We start from the raw sequence: 16,153 nt of genomic DNA, 5'->3' as shown, positions 1-16,153 counted from the left end.
AATGACAAAAACAGTATTATTTTCTTCTAGTCATCTCATTATGAAATCTTTAAAAAGAATAAAGAAAAAAGTGGAAAGCCCTATTTACTCAATAATTTATAATTTCAGGAAAAGATGGCTATGAATCATCTTATTTTTACTGCACTTATAAGAAATGATAACTTGCTATAATTAAGAATTAAAAGCAATCTCTTTGTAATTGTGGTACAAGTAACAGATGCTGACTAAGCCATGAAATGAAACTGCCTGTTGGCTTTGCTTTCTGTGGCAGCCTGGTTGAACAGTTTTACTTTAAAATTTTCTTATTCACCTATTGGTTGGGACTTAAGCTTCAGGTGTTTAATTTCTTGGTCCTTTTCTTCAATAGCATAATGAAGGAGTGCTTGTAATTCTTTCTCTTTCTGAACCAACGCTTCCAGTAATCTGCAGAAGAAAATTATAGTGATTGACAAGATAATAAAGCTGGAGCAGCCAGAGTGACCTTCTATTCGAGGGCTTCTCAAGCTACAGTGAGCAGACACCCCTGGCATTTCATTGAAATGCAGATTCTGATCCAGTAGCTCTGGGAGGTCTGGGATTCTGCGTTTCCAAGGAGCTCCCAGGCGGTACTCCTGTTGCTGGTCCACAGATTCCATGTTGAGCAGCAAAGCTCTAGAAGAGTGTGCGTCCAGACCAGAATTCAAAACCTCCACCCCCAACTGTCCACCAAATCTTCAGAGATGTTGTCCTATTGTTTCTTTTATGCCCATTAATGGCAAAAAAAATTATACTCTATATATGTTTAGTTGAACAGACCTATATTTTACATGTATGGCCCCTTATCAAAAAACGTTGGTCAATATGGATAATACAATAATCAGTGCAAAGGAGAAAGGTAGTCATTTTTTAAAACTATGAATATTTGAGAAGTAACTATAGGTGAGGTCACCTATAGTATCTGGCACATGATTCAATAAATGTTACTGATCACTGTGGTTGTTATATTATTCCTCTCCCTTCTAAGGAAGTGGCGAAGTGAGTAAAAGGATAGCTGTGTTCCTGGTACATTCAGTTCCTAGTTGGCATCTAATGCATTTTCCAAAGAAACAAGGAGAAACTAAGGTATCATTTATACCATGGCCCTTACCCATGGAAGGTTCATCATGCAACTGAGAGCCAACTGGTAACATACTTGTCTTTTCTAACACTGTTCTCTGTCAAAACGTTCCACGTGATGAAGATAGATGTTCTGATTTTTTAGAAAACTATCTTTGAGTAATTTAGATTAGGAATTATTATTTTAAGATATATAATTATCCATAAGATTTTCAGGATAAATTGTTGCATACACTACAGCTCTTAGAAAACTGCATTTCCTTTTCTGAGCATTGACAGATTTAACTCAGGACCAGATTCTTTTGTTTCTGCATCAGCTATCACGTTCTGAAAGGCAGCACCTAGGGCAGTGGTCGGCAAACTCATTAGTCAACAGAGCCAAATATCAACAGTACAACAACTGAAATTTCTTTTGAGAGCCAAATTTTTTAAACTTAAACTTCTTCTAACGCCACTTCTTCAAAATAGACTGGCCCAGGCCATGGTATTTTGTGGAAGAGCCACACTCAAGGGGCCAAAGAGCCGCATGTGGCTCTCGAGCCACAGTTTGCCGACCATGGACCGAGGGCAACTGAATAACAGCTCTGGGAACGTCCAGGTTCAGCCTGTACTTCCTGTACTTCACCCTGCTGGGCTTCAGTTTTGTCATTTGTTAAAAGGAAAATTTCCTGGAAGAATGACTGCGAGCATTAAATGAGACAATGTAGCTAAAATGCTGGGCCTTTAATAATGGCGATTCTGTTGCCTGCTGCAGTCTCAGGCCCTGGAAAAGAGCCCTCCCAGGGCTCAGGAGGGGTTCTTTCCTGACCTCCAGGCTCCCCCCTCCTCTACCCGCAACAGAACACAGAGAACTGTGGCCCTCCGGTAGGAAAACGGAACCTTGTGGAGTAGGCAGGGGAGGCAAAATAAAAGGAAAACAAGTGGGGGCAGCCAGAGAAGGCCTGTGAGGAAGACAGGTTATTTACCGTAAGCGGTGAACACTTAGGCGGAATTAAGAACTGAAAGTGGAGGGAGGGAAGGATGAAGGGAGATTTTTATCTACGCTGACAGGAATGATATTCAAAGAAATGGATAGTAAGCTCAATATGAATTTTTAACTTGGCAATTTTTTGATCTGGTATATATTTTTGTCTTCCTTGCTCATCTACATGTATGGAATAGTGATGGTATATTCTTATTGTTTCCTCAAAGAGCACAGTGAAACTTTCTAGAATCTAACCAATGGTTATCCAGACTCTATTTTTTCCTTTTTATCTTTAAAACTAGAACCTAACATTGGAAGCAACGTATTGATAGGCCACCTCATTTGTCCCAAATCCATCTCTCAAAATTATTTATTTTCAGCTATATCCAGTCCATAAGTTTTATTTTTACTTTGTCTTCAGTACCATCAGTAGGAAAATCCTTAGAAACCAAGGCATTTGCTGCCCCCCTTCCAGAAGTTTGGCAAGGATCTGTGAACTTTTTTAACTCGGATGGGTGGGGACAGGTAATTCCAGAATTGTAGAATAGGAAAATTAGAAAACCATTCAGCTCCTCCTGAGTTACATTTGAACTAAATTCATTACTGTCCCACCTCTCTGTGTGAAGTTAATTATCGTCAGGACATTTTATGTAAGCAAATGTTTAAATGTAAGTAAATGTGGACGAAAAGGGGCCACTTGCTAACCTGACAAGCTCAGGGGAGGCCTGCATGGCAGTCTTGCAAACTCAGACCTAAAGTAACCACAAAGGATGGTCTGAAATTAAACGTTAACTAGAAGCAGTTATGGTGGTTAGTCACCTTCTAGGCCCGTATCTTCCCTGACAAGGTCAACCTTTACCTTAACTGAGCCTATCTGTCTTTTTGCACCTATGATAACATATCCTTGAAATGTCAGGGTAACTTGAACTTCCCTTTTTTCCAGACCCCTCAAGCCACAACCAAATGCCCTTGGCACCAAGACAGGGGCCATACATTCCTTCATTGTTATTGTTATCATATTAATTGTTGACTTTTAACTATCCTGCACCCACCTAAGTATGTGTCTATCATTTTACTTTTTATCCAATCCCAGAGGTCCCCCCCTTTGCTTTCTCCCGCCTCTCTAATCTATCACCAATAGATTTCATGTAACCCATCTACATCTTCTTTTATTGCAATGTATAAAAGTAGATGAAAAACCGCCATTCTCTGAAGCATTATCCCAATACACAGAGAGATTCTACTTCCCCAGCAATTTTCGACAGTTTGGCTCAAATAAACTCACAAAAATTCTTTACAGATTTGAATGTTTTTATGTTAACCTAAAACATAAATTCTAAGGCCATTTTGTTACTTTTCCCATTTAGTATTATTGACCTAATAATCAAGAGCTGGATAAACCTGATTTACTTTCATCAGTAATTATCCTAACGCAGTGACTCAACTGGCCAGCTGTGAAAATTTTTAACACATGCAATACCTGACTATTTAGTCAGGGGCACTAACCTGTTTTCCCTTAGCCTGTCAAATTAAGTAACAACAGCCAACACAACAACAGCTGTCTGGTGTGAATGATTCAAAATTATACCTATTTTTTGGTGTGCCACAGAATTTCAGTAATTAGTTTATGTGTGCTATGAGATGAAAAAGGTTGAAAATCGTTGTCCTAAATATAAGATTTCTAACATGAGGGCTACAACCTTTCCTAAAAACACTTTTTCTAAGCTTGTTTTGCAATAAATGTACCCCAATATATCAGGTAATATTCAACTGAAAAACAAAGGGCCGGTATAGACATGACCAGTCCCTTACTGCCGTTGCTTAGGACTTGTGCCACAGCAGCTGCCCTCTCTTTAATCATGTGAAGTGAATGTTGGGCCTCGGCTCACTTTTCCGGGGGTGATGGAGAAGCTGTGGGAGATATTCCTAGAAAAAGATAAAGGAGGCTGATAATCCTGATTTAAGTGTAAATATGTAGCGAAAAAGCATAACTGTGTGGGCTTTTGTGAAAAATGCAATTCCTCCTAATGCAATAAAGAAATGTGGCAAAGCTGAGCCTTTTTACAGAGATGGGCAGATGTGGGCAGCAGGCCTTCAGCTAGCTGATACCCTCAGAAAATGGGTGAGGCCTTGAACAAGGCGGCTGGCAAAGAGCAGCCCTTGGGGACTGCAGATGGCACAAGCATGGTGGACAGAGGGCGGGGACAGGGTGGTAAGACAGGAAACGCAGATGGGCGAAGGAGAGACAGAAATGGCTACATTTAATTTAGGAGAGGCAGGTTCTATTGACATAAGCTCAGTTCTGTAGACAGAAGGTTTTAGGGCCAGGGGAGCAAATATACCAGCTCATTGGTAAATAAAGTAGCTTTACTGTCTGTAAAATTCTGACTGGAAGCCAAGGGCAGAGTGGGGTGGGTGGCTGGACCAAAACAGTAATGAGTGAACTTTCCCCTCCGGAGATCAGTAAGGGGTATAGAAACCAACTCCATTCAGGATCGGAGGACAGAGAGTCAACTAAAGAGAAGTGACTGAAGTTACTACCTACTGTAACTGACTCAGTATCCTAATTGGATTATTTATTACTTGAGAAAAGGAGGAAATAAGGGATACAATGATTTAGACAGACATGTCAAAGGTCAAAAAGACTCAAACTCTTTTCTATTAAGCAGTAGAGATGGCAAGTAAAGAGCTGGGGAAAACCTCCAAGGACAAGATTGGGGTATGGCAGTCTGAAAGCCACTTTCCCTTTATTCAGAAGGATTTCTATATGCACGTCACGGAAGATATGTATGGAGTTACTTAATCGTGCAACCACAATTCATGTTTCTAAATATAGGATGAGTTTTGCACTACTTGTATTAAGCTTGGTATTCAAGCTTAACCTTAGAAACATAAACTTATGAGCAGAAATACATGTTTTACCTCCCTGGTGAACAATTAGAATTTTCAACTAAGGTTTCTAAATATTTGAACAACTTCTATTGATTTGCTAAAAACAAAAAAATATTTTTTTCACTGTAATCCCAGTTGCCCACATGTCAACTGTAGCTGGCACAGGAAGCTATAAATCATCAAGAGTCAGACCTTGAACTGTGCCAACATCTGTGAAGAACAGGAAATATTTACTGTTCACTTAATAACCTGATCATGTAGGTTCTATGTTATCAAACTCCAAAGAAAAATTAAACAGATATGACACACCATATTAAAAATAAAATAGAATCACACATGTAGTCAACTGATCATCCTTTTAAGGTTCTAAAATGCAAAGCTTTTGCACCATTAGTTTTATCTCCTCAAGAACAGAGACCTTCCTCTCCTGAAAGAACTTGATATTCCAAATCCTGGGCTTTGAAGAACACGGGCTTTCTGTCTGTCTTTCAGCTATCTGTTGGACGGCACATGCTGCTCTGAGTCTGTGTCCAAGGCAGTCCATGAGGTTACACCAAAGTGACTCCAAAAGCCTCAGTGCAGTGGGTGATAAAACAGGGGGCTTGAATTGGTAGAAACAGAAAATGTATTTGACTAAAGAGACTAAAATAAATCTCTCTCTCTCTCTCTCTCTCTCTCTCTCTCTCTCTCTCTCTCTCTCTCACAAAGAAAGGCTTTAAATCAAGTTTACATGGATGGGCTAAAGGAATCATATTTTGTATTTTCTGTGGACCAAACTGTAAAGTAGACCCAAAACACAAGCACTTAAAGTCAGAAAAAAGAAACCTACCCGTGTCAGAATAGGACTTACCTATTAGTTTCTATTTTCATTCTTCCAAGCTGTACATTCAGTGATCGGTGAGCATTCTGGGAATTGTGGGATACAGTAGAACTGAGCGTGCTCACCCCTGAGGTAGCCACAGCATCTTCAAGGATGGCATGAGGTCTTCGGACAATTCGATTTGGAGGCTGTTCCTCATGGTCATCTTCTGCATCCAAGTCTTCTTGATCTGCTGTATCACTCTCAGATGCAAGGCTAAAATGTGGCCTCAGTTCTGTCAAGCATAATATCAACAACAGTGTTATTAAAACATGACCGACTGCCTTTTCTTAAGACATGGATGTCATCTCCCCTGCTGTCAATAAGATTTACATTCCAAACTGATTTTCCAAAAGTGAGGATGGATTTCTGTGCAGTAATTCAGGTTTGTTCTGCCAGTGAATTTACAAAATTCACAAGATATATAAAATCAATGATTTAACTCAAAAAGAAGAAATATTCACACTGCACATAAGATAAATGCTAAAATCAGAAAGGCACTTATATAAAAACAGAAAAATTTATTTATACAAGTAGAATTCATTTTTTTAGATTATATGATATCTGGCAATTACTAACTCAGAAATGAGGAAACAGATATAGAGAGATGATCTAAACAAAAGTAAGTACACATAATGTTTTTTGCCTGTAACAGTCAAAATGTAAGGGGATAGTAGGGGGCTACTGAAAATGCCACATGCTTATATTCCCTTTAGCAAGACTATCTGAAAGCCACAGAGGTTCTCCCCAAAAGAAAAGCACATTCATACCACATTTTGCCTAGATTTTCTGAGGGCTCACAGACACCCTGAAGTCTGTCCCAAGAATCCATGAACCACAGATGTGTGGGGGAGAGGGCTCTGGAGGGAGTGATGAAGACCCCATCCCACCACTCCAATACAGCCACTCTGGCAAGACAACCAGAGGCTCAGTGGTTGCCAAATCTTCTAGGTAACTCTCCTTACCTTACCTGACCTGTGTATAGTACCTTCCTCGAAATCTTTGGCTGCTGCTTCTCTTCTTCAGAGCCTTTTTGCCTACGACCTGCCTTTAAAAGCTGGAACTTGGAAATCTACCCTTCACTTTTTCATGTTTCTATTTACTCTATATGGGTGAGCTCATTAAAATCTATGAAGGTTAAATACTTGTAATGTGGGGATAACAAAGTATATTTCTGGCCCTGATCCTGTTACATCCAACACCTCCTAGATATTCCTGTTGGGCAGGCACTTAAATTCAACAATCAAAACAGGAACTCACTGTTTTTCATAACAAAAACCAGAGTGCCCTTCTTAGGGTCAAGTTTATGTAGCCCTGACTTCTTTTATCTCTCTCTATTTATTTATTTTTTTACTTTTTTGAAGGTTAAAAAGTACATGACACAAAATTTACCATTTTCACCATTTCTAAGTGTACAAATTGTAGTGTTGGGTACATCCATATTGTTGTTCAACCATTCTCCAGAACTTTTTTATCTTACAAAACTGAAACGCTATACCCATTAAACAACTCTCCAATTTCCCCCTGCCCCATATCCTTGGCAACCACCATTCTACTTTCTGTTTCTATGAATTTGATTACTATAGATCCCTCATATAATTAGAATCATACAGTATTTGTCTTTTTGAGATGGGCTTATTTCACTTAGCATAATGTCCTTAAGGTTCATCCATGTTGTAGTGTGTGTTGAAATTTCCTTCCTTTTAAGGTGAATAATATTCCACTGTATGTATGTACCACATCTTCTTTATCCATTCATCTGTCAATGGACACTTCCACCTCTTCCACCTCTTGGCTACTGTGAATAATGCTGCTGTGAACTTGGCTGTACAATAACTCTGAGATCCTGCTTTCAATTCTTTTGGATATATACTCAGAAAAGTAATTGCTGGATCATATGGTAATTCTATTTTTAATTTTTTGAGGAGACACCACTGTTTTCCATAGTGGCTGCACCATCTTACAACCCCAAATAAAGGTTCCAATTTCTCCACATCCGTGCCCTTTATCTTTTAAGGTTTACCAAAATCCACCTCTACTCTGCTTTCTGCATTATCAATTTCCAAATTCTCTTTCCAAAATTCCATTTCCTAATTCATCTACAGTAGGAGTGACTCGAAATCAAGTGTTTTACTTTGTAAACCCAGCATCTAGTCTGGAGGCCAAGGCATATTAGCCTCTCAAAAAATGTTGGCAGAATGGAAGAGTTATTCTAGATTATCTGTATTTAAGAAGGCAACAAAATAATGAAAACATATTTTACTTTAAAAATAATCTTAAAAAGTAGAGTTCTAGATTAAATTAGAACATAAGATTAGGCCTTTTAATTTTTTCTAAAATTATTCTTAAATTCCTTTTATGGTCTCTAACTGAAAATTTTAAAACAATTAAAGTTTTATAATCCTGTTGACTATACCTTTTGGGAGGGAAAATTTCTGATAATTAAATATCCCTTATATTTCCTTAACGCTATATATTTTAAATTATCATAAATTATCATTTTATGTATGACTAAAAAATTATCTCAATTTGAAGTAGAAAATTTGTTATTTTGGTCTTTCAACACATTGTAAAATATCCAAATGAGATACAGCATCTGGTCCTTGTCCCCAGAAATAACAAGCTAAAAGGAAAACTAGGGTGAATATACAAGAGAGCCATACGAGCATGTACAACGGTAACAATGAAATTTTAAGTACTAATTAATACAGCCAAAAATATCTTAGATGGCCTCAGGTATAGACCTAGTTACATATATAACTCCTGTGTGCATGTATTAAGAGTGCTAAGGGGCAAATAAAGCACTTTTGCAATAATTAAAGCTAGTGGTGGCTTACTCTCTGGTGGATTCCTGGAGGAAGAGGGCCTAAGCAGGGTCTGGAGAAGGGGAAAGTCTTGGCTGGTGGAGAGAGAGGGAGAGGCTTTAGAGAGAAGGAAGCTCAAATGGTAGCCCAGAGGCCTCTGAGAAGAAAGGAGAGCAGAGTGGACTGTCAGGAGAGAGCCAAGTGCCAGGAGAAAGGCAGGGACTGGGAGTGGGGAGTGGGGAGGGAGGGAGGACTGTAACAAGTGGACGGTGATTAATTCATGTGTGGGAAACTAGAGCCAGTGCATTTCCAGAACAACAAGAGGGGATTAAGCAACAACACTATCCCCACCTCCCTACCCCACCCCACCCCACCCCAACCCAACTGGTGTTTGCCCAGAGGAAAATAATTAGAGCAACCTGCTTTAACACAGGGTACTTTTGATGCCAAATAAAATCATAATACTTGTCAGTGCACAGGGTATGATACCTACATTAAGATCCTCATATGGTATAGAATGCTGGTCGGTTTGCATTCATGTGGACATGGGTCACATGACTGATTCAGCTTAACAACTGGTAGTATCAAGTGTCTCAGCAGGTTTAAAAATTATTGTTAATATAGGAAGTATGCCTGCATTATCAGTTCTCTCTGCCTAAGCACTGCCAACATGGTCTCTATACCAGCATTTCTCCATCTGGTCACCACCAGCAGCCTGTACTTGATGTTGCCTGCCATCTAAGGGCTGATTCTTGAGGACACGTGAGAAAACAGCCTGAGAAAAACCTCTTAAGGAACTTGCACTGTACTCTCTGTTCTGTGTGCTCTTTTTGGAAGAAAGAAGATTGAGCACTTTTTTATTTTTTTACTTTTGATTTTGAAGTAGTCAAGAATATCAAAAAGTTGCAAAAATAGTACAGAACCTTCCCATATCCCCTTTAGCAGCTTGCCCTAACCTGACATCTTATATAGCTTTGACGCTATCGCCAAAACCAGGAAATCAACACTGATACAATACTATGAACTAATCTACAGACCGTATTTGAACTTCACCAGTTTTCCCACTGATGTCCTTTTTCTGATCCAAGATCCCACACTGCATTCAGTGCTCAAGTTTCCTCAGTTTCTTCCAATCTGTGACAGATACCTCCTATTTCTTTATCTCCCATGACCTCCACACTTACCAGGAGTCCTGGCCAGTTATTTTGCACTGTGTCATTTTCAGTTCACCAGCGTCTTGTCATGATTAGGTTGAGGCTATGCATTTTTAGCAAGAATAGCACAAAGGTGATGCTGTGCCAAGTGCATCACATTAGGAGGTACATGATGCTGATGTATCTTACTATTATGATGTTTACCTGGATCGTTTGGTAAAGAAGGTGTCTGCCAGGTTCCTCCACTGTAAAGTCACTGTTTTCCCTTTGTAATTAGTAAATATCTTGTGGGGAGATATACTCTGAGATCATTCAAATATCCTGTTTCTCGTCACTCCTTTGACTACTGATCTTAGCAGCCATGAATGGTTCTTGCCTGAAATTGTTATTACTGTGGTGTTTGCCTAATTTTCTATTTCCCTCATTCCTTCTACTCTTATTAATTGAAATTCTACTAAAACAAAGACTTGGCCCTTCTTCTCCATATATTTATCAATGGATTCAATTACTTATAGCAGTATGGACTCATGGATATTTAGTTTATTCTATGGGCTATAATACAATGCATTTTATTTTATTGCTCAAATTGCTCTGGCTTAGACTTTTGGGAACACCTCAGGCTGTTTCCAGTGTCCTTTCAAGAAGCCAGCCTCTATCCTTCCTTTTGGGGGCACTTCCTTACTTTTTGGCATCATAAGATGTCCCACATTCATCTTGAATTTCCCCCACTACAGGCCTTGAATCAAACATTTCTCCAAGAAGCTCTGATTTCTTTTATTAAAGAAACTAGAATGGGCCTTTGCTCTGGCCAGAGCCGCCTTTCCTCCTTCCTATGCTGCTCAGAGCAGCGGGGGGGGGGGGGGGGGGGGCGCACATGCAAATCAACCCTCCATCTTTGTTGGGTTAATTTGCATACTCACTCCTGATTGGCTGGTGGGCGTCACAAAGGTACAGCCAATTAGCATGTTACTCTTTTATTAGGTAGATGGTGTTTTGAAACCAAGATCAGGGTCCTCTCTACATGTATGTGTTCATGATGGCATACTTTTAAATCTGTTGTTTTGTTTAGCATGTCTTTCAAAATTTGGTAGGTTAATTATAGTAATTTGGCACCTAAAAGGAATTTTTATCAGGAGAATATGAAGACAGGCATTTTTAATGTAGCTCCTTTGAATCTTAACTGTATAACAAAATAGGGACATTTAGAAATTTGATGGAACCGTCAAATGCTTAAAATCAGTTCATCTTGTCATACAGACCCATCAATTACATAATGGCAGCTAGTATACAGTACACATTGTCTTCCCTATCCTGCGAGGAATATAAAAAATACTTTCTCCATGGAATTCTCCTCTAAAATTTCCACTTTAAAAAAATCCTTTCACGCAGCAATTTCAATTGTCATCTGAGACTCCCAGGGGCCTCAAAGACACCAATTTCACAGTGGAAAGACAAATCACTTTCCTTAGCAAACCCTTTTCACAAAGGAAGTGCCTGTTCCACACACGGGTTGGGTAAAGCAGTGCCCATCACCGGGACACCCATGGGAGGAGACAGGCCTCTCTGCACTCACCCTATCCCTTCCCTAAATGTCACCGCATTTCACCTTTACTGTGGTAATCAGTATGCTTTACAAACTTTCTGTTTTGGAAGAATTTTAGACTTACAGAACAGTTGCAAAGATAAGTCAAAGAATTCCCATATACCTTCCACCCTGCTCCTTTCATACATCTTATATCGCTATATCTGTCAAAAGGGGGAAACTAACATTGGCACAATTCTATTGGCTAAACTACAAACCTCATTGAGATTCCACTGGTTTTACACTGACGTTCTTTTTCAGTTCCAGGATACAGTCCATTGAATTTATATGATATTTAAATTATTCCCAAGTATAATCTATCTGTCCTGTCCTCATTTGGGCATTGTTTTAAAATATACTTATACACACGTATATATTTTATATATATATTTCAGAGAGAGGAAGAGAAAGGGAAGAGAGAGATAGAAACATCAATGATGAGAATCATTGAAGGGCTGCCTCCTGCATGCCCCTTTCTGGGGATCGAGCTTACAACCTGGGCATGCACCCTGACTGGGAATTGAACCTTGGACCTCTTGGTTCCTGGGTTGACCACTGAGTCACACCTGGCCGGGCAGGGCATTCTTAATTTAGGTTACTGGTGCGTTTCACTCGTGGCCTATACGTACCTTTTACTGATACATGCCTATTCCCTTTCACCCCTTGTACTTTTGAGTATGTAATTCCTTTATAGTACATCCCTCACATCCAAGTTTATCCCAATTCAATCCTTTAAATATAAATACATGTTTACTTCCTGAGAGCATTACATTAGGTTTACATTAGCTTTACATTCCTTAGGTTCACATCCAAATGCTAGTCAAGTGTTTCAAAACCTCACTGGATTTTTTTCTAAGTTATGTAACATTTTTACTCTAATCTATAATAATAAAAGGGCAATATGCTAATTAGACCGGACATCCTTCTGGACATCATTCTGGACGAAGGACAAAGCCGGGGCTGGAGGGAAGCCAGCCCAGGTCCCGGGTGCTGGAAGCTGGTGCCGGCATCGGGCCCCTCCAGTTTGTTATAATCATGTGAAACTCATTTACTTATTGTTTCAAGCAATATTTTTCAGGGGTCTCCTGCTTTCCAGACACTGTGCTAGACAATATGCTCAGCACAGAAAAGAATAAAATGGACACAGTTGCTCTCTGGTGCAGGAATCAGCCAGTAGACAAGAAAATAAAAGTAGTTTCAGATTGTGGCAAATGTCACAAATGGGGAAAAACATTTCCAAGGAGAGAGAATAACAAAGAGCCTAATTTAGACTTTGTGGTAGGTCAGGAGTCTGAGGCCTGGAGAATGCAAAGGTGCAGGGATGCCAAGGTACGAGGGACATTTCTTACATAAGAAAGAAATGAATGCTTACTAATGTTTAATATCAAGATTGACACTGGTGCCCTCACTCTCAAGTCAAACAGGCATTCTGAGAGAAGAGAGGAACTTCCACAACTTGGAAGTGTTAATGGTGACTTAAAAGTTCTCAGAACCGTTTATAAGTAATCTAAACTTTAAAATAGTTTATACTTACCTTTTAAAATGTCTACTTTAGAATGCTTTAAAATATATGTACAAATTGTACAATAGAACACGCTTCCAATTTATGTATCTAAAAATCTATCTATACACATACACACACACACACACACACACACACACACAGTGAGAGATTTGCTTAAAATCTTTTATTATTGCGTAGACTATCAAAACCCTTTGGAAGTTTGCCTCACTCAACATTGCCCCTTTTGTATCTCACTGCAAACATAGACCAGCACTTTCCAAACCTGGCTGTGTGTCAAAATGACCTGGGAATTGGATTACAATCAGATTGCTGGGCTTTCTCTCCAGGAGAGTCTCAACTCAGCCTGGGAGGAGCTCTGAGAGCTGTAATCCCAAAGGACTCTTTATATCATTCAAGGCAACGGCAGGTTTGGGAATCTGGTAAAGATGACACAGGAATGTGCTTATGTGTTTTCTGAGCACAGATACCTGTATATTGAAATGCACATGTATTTGGGTCACTTGTATAGTTTTCTTTCTCTTCATATCCAAACATGCTCTTTAAAGACAAGGAAGCAAGTCTTCCTCACTCGCAGTAAACCTTCTGCTTGCTGGACCATGGCTCAGACTGCATGCCCTAAATAAGTGACATTGGCTGACTGAGAAGATTAATAAAAAAGAAGGCTAACCGGGTTAGTCTGGTCTTAAACGCAGAAAGGAGACACCATAAATGATAGATGAACAGTAATATAAAACATCAAACACTAAATATTTACAAAGTAATTAAGTGTTTCTGACCTGGAACCAGAATGGTAATGGCTGTCTGCACTGCCTTCCGGATGATACTGTCTAAAGCAAACATCCAGTGTGGCTTGATGTTATGATTCCGAAGAACTTTATTCACCTGAAGAAAGAGAGTGACATTTTGATTAATTTTTAATTGCAAATAACCTAGCTGATGCAAGCATTTGGATTTATCAACAAAATAACAAAAAGGACTCTTCACTTTTGAGTTGTGAATAATTTATGTCACGTGAAAAACTGCCACTTCAATTTAAAGTTCAGTGAACCCCATGTAAGCAAATGAGATACATTATTTAAATGAAAGGCAGTCTGGTTAAACGAGAAGGGTGCTCTATTAGAACAGACAACATGCAGCTTCCACCTTTCATGACGTCTGCAGATTGGATGTTGGAGGAGATTAGGGGGAAAGGAGTCTGAGGGGCTTTTTAAAAATAAGCACTTTTCTTAAATGTTATGATCCTGCTGTTTAATCCAACCAAGTGCTTCGCCATACTCTGGTGCCCTGAAAAGGCAGGTAAAGGGGAGAAATGAGCGTGTATGTGCTACCTACATACTTGCCACAGTGCATGCCTTGGTTTCCTTCCCCCAGTTCTTTACATCTCTGCAAATGGGAATAATCTGTTACAACACTCCAGAAAAGCTGTTCACATTAAAGCTCTCTGCTGTAAGGGCACCTTTTTAAACTGAGCAGTAATATTTCACACATTTCTTTATTTTTAAAAAATATACTTTTATTGATTTCAGAGAGTAAGGGAGAGGGAGAGAGAGAGATAGAAACATCAGTGATGAGAATCATTGATTGGCTGCCTCCTGCACGCCTCCTACTGGGAATCGAGCCTGCAACTCAAGCACATGCCCTGAGCGAGAATTGAATATTGACCTCCTGGTTCATAGGTCAATGCTCAACCACTGAGCCATGCCGGCCAGGCTCACACATTTAAATAGACACTGAAATAGATATACACATTACTTTCCTTTTAAAAAATTGTGTAAAATAAACATAACATAAAATTTACCATCTTAACTATTTCTAAGTGTTTGGCTCAGTGGCATTAAGTATATTGACACTGTTGTGTTACCATCACTACTGTCCATCTCCAGAACCCTTTTCATCTTGCAAAACGGAAACTCCGTACCCATTAACAATGACTCCACATTGCCCTCTCCCCACAGCCCCTGGCAGCCGCCACTGTACTTCCTGTCTCCATGAATATGACTACTCTAGGTAGCTCATGTAAGTGGAATCATACAGTATTTTTGTGACTGGCTTATTTCACTTAGTGTAATATGTGAGAACTACCTTTTTAAGGGTAAACAATATTCCACTGTATGCTTAAACTATATGCATTACCTTTTTAGAATAACCTTTATCGCTTATTTAAAATGTGGATTAACTCCACTAATTACTGGTTGACACTGGCCTCTAAGAAAAGAGGCTACTTTTCTAATAATTCTCTGGGGAGGGGACCTCGCTGCAATCCTGCACTAAAAGCTGGAGTTCCTTCCCTTGCTCCATCTTCATCAAAATCTCTCAGGTAGAGGGGAGTGGGTCAGAGGAGTTGCTCACAGTAGTTACTCCCAAGAAAATGAGTCAGGGCTCGGTTCTCACTTGCTCTAGTAAATCCTATCAAAATGACTCTGTCCCAGTATCTTCATTTCTTAAAGGAGTTTCCTGCTTTTTTGATTTAATACTGGGTATAACACCTGGTAAACTGAATATTTCTCCCAAGAGTCACACACAGAAGATGAAAGAGGGGGCCCCTATGACCATGACTTGCTCCTCCTAGTTTTTCATTAAACAGTACATTACACAGGGCCCATTCTCTAGGTTATTCCCATTCTGGACAGTGAGTGAACAAGAGTGGTGTGTGTGTGTGTGTGTGTGTGTGTGTGTGTGTGTGTGTGTGTATAATAACTAAAGCACTCTCAATCTGAATTCTACAAGCCAATTTGCTTTCCATCCTCCAGGCTGAAAGCCAAATATGTGGGCAAGTGCAAATTCACTGAATTATTTTATTCTTTTTCCAGATGGCTGGGTTTCCCTACTTGCAGTGTAAGTGTGCCTTTAACGTTGAATATTAATGATAGGCTTTGCCAATTGCTTTCATGACCTCAATCAAGTCAGGAGTCTTGTCCCCACCCACAATAAAGCCCAAAGACGAGGTGGTTTACACAGAGTCTCAGAGAACATCAGTGGATGCTGAAGGATTATAATTTGGTTTTAAACCAGGAATCATTTGATGCTTCAATTATAATTGTCAAGATAATCTATAATAATAAAAGCATAATATGCTAATTAGACCAGATGTCCTTCCGGACAACCTTCCAGACGAAGCCGGGGCTGCGAGGGAAGCCCGGGTCCCGGGTGCCAGAGGGAAGCCGGTGCCAGCAGCCAGGGGAAGGAAGGCCTACTCTTGCATGAATTTTGTGCATTGGGCCTTTAGTTTTACATAAGATCAATAAACACATTAGGGGTGAATTAATTTTTTGAGCTTA

At 39.6% G+C, this 16,153-nt stretch overlaps 1 protein-coding gene across 2 annotated transcripts in view; it reads right to left on the bottom strand.

Moving 5' to 3' along the window:
• MAP3K5 (mitogen-activated protein kinase kinase kinase 5) overlaps window positions 1-16,153 on the bottom strand; it is a 170,111-nt gene that overhangs the window by 5,401 nt on the left and 148,557 nt on the right. For both annotated transcript variants that reach the window (XM_008162042.3, XM_028141508.2), the window contains 3 exons: window positions 13,652-13,757; window positions 5,802-6,045; window positions 311-423 (listed from right to left, as the gene is read on the bottom strand). In XM_008162042.3, the coding sequence (XP_008160264.2) occupies window positions 311-423; window positions 5,802-6,045; window positions 13,652-13,757 (463 nt within the window). The remainder of the gene's footprint in view (window positions 1-310; window positions 424-5,801; window positions 6,046-13,651; window positions 13,758-16,153) is intronic.

Source organism: Eptesicus fuscus, chromosome 10 (genome assembly GCF_027574615.1).
Source record: "Eptesicus fuscus isolate TK198812 chromosome 10, DD_ASM_mEF_20220401, whole genome shotgun sequence".
Classification (NCBI taxonomy): Eukaryota; Metazoa; Chordata; class Mammalia; order Chiroptera; family Vespertilionidae; genus Eptesicus; species Eptesicus fuscus.
Note: the sequence above shows the minus strand (reverse complement) of the source record. Positions and strands in the feature narration are given on the sequence as shown.